The sequence below is a fragment of the Peromyscus maniculatus genome, chromosome 21 (assembly GCF_049852395.1).
Source record: "Peromyscus maniculatus bairdii isolate BWxNUB_F1_BW_parent chromosome 21, HU_Pman_BW_mat_3.1, whole genome shotgun sequence".
Taxonomy (NCBI): Eukaryota; Metazoa; Chordata; class Mammalia; order Rodentia; family Cricetidae; genus Peromyscus; species Peromyscus maniculatus.
The window spans coordinates 1,465,049-1,470,654 of NC_134872.1; the positions used below are offsets into that span (position 1 = coordinate 1,465,049).

General features: G+C 46.0%; 1 protein-coding gene across 1 annotated transcript; it reads left to right on the plus strand.

Moving 5' to 3' along the window:
* Positions 1-329: 329 nt before the first annotated feature.
* LOC102917540 (H-2 class I histocompatibility antigen, Q10 alpha chain-like) lies at positions 330-2,579 on the plus strand. The gene is made up of 5 exons (XM_006997675.3): positions 330-402; positions 633-902; positions 1,157-1,432; positions 1,991-2,266; positions 2,392-2,579. Exons 1-5 carry the CDS (start codon positions 330-332, stop codon positions 2,577-2,579), a joined length of 1,083 nt encoding a protein of 360 aa, XP_006997737.3.
* Positions 2,580-5,606: the final 3,027 nt, after the last annotated feature.

Consider the following 5,606-nt stretch of genomic DNA (forward strand, 5'->3'; position numbering starts at 1 on the left):
CTGAAATCTTGGTGTGAGAAGGCAGACACAATGGCCTCTGAGCTAGACTTGGAAGGAAACTATAACCAGGATGAGGCTGACAAGGAACAGGATAAGCAACTTGTCCTCTTACACTGCTTCTAGGATCCCAGGTCCCAGAGCTGAGTCTGAGCCAGGAAAGCAGGGCCCAGGAGATTCCTCGTCCAGGAGTTCATCTTTCCATGACCCAATCACAATGCTCTCTATCACTACCATTGGGAATTCTTAGAGAAGCCAATCAGCCTTCTCCCTATCAAGATTATAAACTGAACACACACTAGCAGAGACTCAGTGACCACTCTTCAAGCAGGATGAAGACCTTTATCCCTGAGGCTCTCCTCCTGCTGCTCCTGGCCAATCTGGCCCTGACCAGGCATCTAGAGGGTGAGTGTGGATGTCAGGAGGGAAAGGATCTAACCTGGGAGATGAAAGGACCCTGGGGCTGCAGCACAGGAAATTCTGTCTCTCACCTAGCACAGCCAGGACCTTCTGGTCCCTGGTTTATTTTATATTATAACCCCTGTCCCCTGCTCCCTGCTCCCCTGGGAGCAATGTGGGGAGCTTCATAGGGAACTACGTGGGGTGCTCTAGATCTAAAGGCCCACTGCACCTAGGTTCACACTCCATGCGCCTTTTACACACTCTGCTCACCTGGCCTGGCCTCCTGGAGCCCCATTTCATCATTGTGGCCTTTGTGGGTGACACGCAGTTTGAGAGATTCAACAGCAGAGAGGAGCCTCTGAGGATGAAGCACTGTGCACCATGGGTGGATCAGCAGAAGCCAGAGTACTGGGAGAAGAAGACAAAGAACTTCCTGAGTCTAATGGACTATTACGCTGACATAATGAAGAAAATGCTTCACTTCTACAATCAAAGTGAAAGTGGTGAGTGAAACCAAATAAGAAATCCCAAATCTAAAGTTCCCTATGGGTTTACTCTAGTCCCCCATATCCAAAATTTACCCCAGTAAATATGACCCAAATAGGCTACAGAGAGCCTGGGTACACTGACCAGGTTTTCTGCACAATTTAAGCTCAAATGTGGCCATTTAAAAAGGCCAAGTGGGAGGGACTGAGCCACTGGAGGGCCCCAAGGGACCTGGCCCTGTGAGAGTGGCTGACAGTAGGGACTTGGACAGGAAATCATACACTGCAGATCCTGATGGCCTGCGATATACTGCCTGGAGTGTACTTCAGTCGTGGACAATATGAATTCATCTTGGATGGCCATGATTACCTTGTGCTGAATGAGGACCTGAGAACTTGGACTGCAGTCGGCAAGGCAGCTGAAATGCAGAGGCAAGAGTGGGAGGAGTCAGGTTTTGCAAACTCTCTGAAAACTTCCTTGGAGACTAGTTGTGTGCCTTTGCTTTTCGATCAGCTGGACTATGGGAAAGAGATTTTGCTGAGAACAGGTAAGGAAGAAATGGCCAACCCTGAATTGAGACTGAAACTCCTGTCCCCTGAGGATTCCTCCAGCAGGGAGAAGCTGGAGTAATAACTCCGTCTTGCATCCAAGGGGAAAGAGTGTCATGGGTTTCCTAATTCAACAAAAGAGAGGAGCTCTCCAGAGGGCTAAGCCTTCTCTCGGGATAGATCAGTCTGTCAATTATGCAGCATTTCCCTTCCATTTGCCTTGTGAACCATGATCTCTGTCATGCCTGTTTGATGTCCATGTACTTTGGAGGTCTGAGCCAAGTGTTATTGAGTCTGAGTCTCCATCCAGTCAGAACCAGAAGTCCATATTCCTAGAGGGCAATCCAGAGTCCCCTGCTCTGTGCTGGCTCATGGTGATTCTGAAACTTTCCAAGGAATAGATTACCCCATCTTCATCCTGAGATAAGGCTGAGGAGTGGAGTCTACATCTCTCCTTCTAGCCATTTTCTCATCCATTAAAAACAAGGTTATGTGCACAGTAACAGATATTCAGGAAGAATGCAAAAAGCCTGGATTTTCTAATTCATTCCCTTCAGATACTCCTAAAATGCATGTGATCCGTAAGGTCAGAGCTGATGGAAATATCACTCTAGGGTGCTGGGCCCTGGACTTCTACCCTGCTGAAATCACCCTAACCTGGCAGAGAGATGGGAGCAACCAGAATCTGGATATGGAGGTGATAGAGACCAGGCCTGCAGGAGATGGAAACTTCCAGAAGTGGGCAGCTGTGGTGGTGCCTTCTGGGGAGGAGCAGAGATACACATGTCATGTGAATCATGAGGGCCTGCCTGAGCCCATTACTCTGAGATGGGGTAAGGAGTGGGTGTGAGCACAGAGCCTATCACAGAGACAGTTGGATTATTTGGGAGAAATGGAGCAAGGTCATGAATGGTAGCTGCACATCAGAAGCCTCACTGTTCCTTCCATTCTCTGTCAGAGCCTCCTCAGCCCTCTGTCCCCATCATGCCAATTGTTACTGGCCTGCTTCTTGGAGCTGTGCTTATGGGAGCCGTGGTGACTTTTCTGATATGGAAGAGGAGGACTAAAGGTAAAGAAAGGGCAGGGTCTGAGTTCAAGTCTCCCTGGGAATATCAGGTCCAGCTGAGACTGTGCCCTGACACATGAGAGAAACATCCATACAGTTGCTTATTCAGTCTTGTGCTGACGTGCTGACATTAACTCTATTGTGAAGGAAATAATGAACAGATTCATCACTGCAGTGATAGAGGTGTCAGAGACCTGATCTAGCCCTCAGAGGTCAGATGGAAAGGTTCCTACTTAGAACACATATCCAGGAGTCCAGTTAGTCCTCTTCATGTGCAGTCTACTATCATGTTTCCTCATCTTTCTCTGGATCTGTAGTCACAGTTCTAGAAACTTTCCTGCGATAAGGGCCAGGAGATTCCTCTAGGCCTTCTAGATCTGATGCTTCTATGCAATCTAAGAAAATGGATTATTCCCAGGGGTAAACGGTGAGGCAGCTATGTTCAGGATTCCCAGTCATCATACTGGGGGCTCATACCTGAGACACCTGTGGCCGTACATAACAGAGCCCATGGAAATTCTCAGCCAGCCCACACCTCAACATTTAGTTCCATCTTCAGAGGCTGTGATCTGTTCTTGTCTCACTTTTCACTGGGAGGTAAAGTTTCTAGGATGTACAGCCTTCTGTTACAACTTTAAGAAGTGACACCCTAAAGGGCCTGATGTGAGAGGTCAGAGGACAGAACTTTGGAGCTTGGGGAGTCTTGGGATTGGGACAGTTTGTGTATGTGATGAGCTGTTCAGAATGTCACCATTTAAGACACTGATCTGAATTTCTTCCTTGTTCTTCTCTTCTACAGGGTAAGACAGCTGGACTGAGACTAACCGGATTTATTCTGTTTTCTCTTTTCCCACTGTGGCTTCAAGACCTGATGACTTCTCTTCCTGCATCTGACTGTGACTATGTGTCTGTCTCCTGAGAGCACAGTGTGAACAGGTGATGAGTTCAGCCCTGCCCTGAGCATCAATAAGTCCCATCCACACACTGATCAGCATTCCTTCCCCAGTCATCATTGTTGCTCCAACAGAGGCTGGGCTGGCAAACCTCCACCCATGATAGAACTTTACTTTTCACTGAGTTACAAACTGATGAATCTTTCTTGAAATTAAACATTTTTTAATGGTTGTGCAACTTTTTTCAGAGTGGGTGTCTGATTAGTGTAGTAAAGAAGAGTCAAACCTGATGGAGAAAATAAGTCTCAGAACCTTATTGAGTCATGTGTGCTGTGCTAACTCCATTGCCTTTCAGAAGAGTTGAAGGCTGTGTGGAGCCTGGTGAGGCCTGTGTGTGCACAACTGCTGTTCCTTCCAGTCTTCCTTTCACACAGTCTCTTCCCTCCTGTGTCATCTTGCTAGCTCCTCATCCCCGTTCTTTCAATAAACCTGTTCACCAAAACATGCGATCAAAAGATCTCAGGCATTTGTAGGGTCTGTCCAGTGTCTGTGCTGTTCTTTCATGTTGGCAGTCAGCCTGTTCAGGTCTGATTCTGACATACCATCAAGTGATGTTTAGATTCATGGTAGTACAGGGATTACATTTGTTTTCAGTTCTGTGATTACATCTGGTGTCATTGTCTTCTGGTACTGACATTCACTGACACAAGTAGGGAGTGTTTCTGTCATTGTCCAAGCATGGATGTCTGTGGTATTCTCACCAAATTCGTTAGAGTCCAAGCCTGGTTTCTGACAGACAAAGGGCTACAAATATGTCAGTAACACCAGAAGGAGGAGGCTCTGTCAACAGGAGGTTTGCAAGTTCAAAATCAACCTGAGCTACATACTGTGACCCTGTCTGCAAAGGAAGTCATTAATATCTAATAAATCAATGAACCAATTAAAGAATTAATTTGCCTAAGGGATGGACAAAGCTGTACTATGCTAATACCATTCTACATAAATCTCAATTAAGTATTTGAATTTCAGGCAGGAAGCAGGTTTATGTAAGGAAAGTTATGTGGAATATACAAACTGAGTAACACCCGTTGATAAACTGCTTAAATCCCTGGAGGATTTCATAGTAGTCACTAAAGTATAAGCATAGGATTTCAGAGCATTCAATCACTTTCAATGAAACTGGAAATCCTTCATAATGAAGTAAGGGAATCCTGTGTTAATACCTGTCTACAGACAGGGTCACAGAGGAAAGAGCAAGAAGACTGGTGTAGATGAAAATCAGCAGCATTCTCTGTAAAACTAAACTCATTGAGTGTCTGGACCCGTTATGCAATACTTGAGAGACAGAGATTCTTATCCAGTCCCAATAGAATGTTCATAGAAGAGAAAGCATTTGGGTCTTAAAGCACAAGTGAGCATTGTCTCTTGTGTGCTTCTCTGGATCCCAGAGGAAATGCACATGACAGATTCTCCAGCTCTTGTTAAGCAGTACTAGGAGCAGAGCCCCTAAGCAGGGGAACAGGGTAGAAAAGTCAGGTTTCTGAAGCATGTGATGAGGATCTTCCTGCATATGTGTCTGTTTAACAGACTGCCTGTGTCAGGCAAGGAGCACATGTGGTGATATTATGTCCCCCAATATATTGTGCACCCTAATAAATTTATCTGGGGGTCAGAGTACAGAACAGCCACAATATTAAACATAGAGGTTAGGCAATGGTAGCACACATGCCTTTAGCCCTAGCATTCCAGAGGCAGAGATTCATCTGGATCTCTGTGAGTTCAAAGCCACACTGGAACAGCCAGGCATGGTGGGCACATGCCTTTAATCCCAAGAAGCGATGGCAGGAAGCAGAAAGGTACATAAGGTGTGAGGACCAGGAACTAGAGCCTGGTTAAGCTTTTAGGCTTCTGAGCAGCAGTTCAACTGAGATTCATTCTGGATAAGTACTCAGAGGCTTCCAGTCTGAGGAAACAGGATCAGCTGAGGAATTGGCAAGGTGAAGTAGCTGTGGCTTGTTCTGCTTCTCTGATCTTCCAGCATTCACCCCAATAACTTGCACCAGGTTTTTTATTAATAAGATCTTTTAAGATTCATGTTACAAGCATTTCCCAGCAAACACTACAGTCTTCAACAATAGCACATGGCAGTAATCTTCTGTCTAAGGAAGGACCAGAAAACACAGCTTCCCCATATCCTGCCATCTCTGTGGGAGT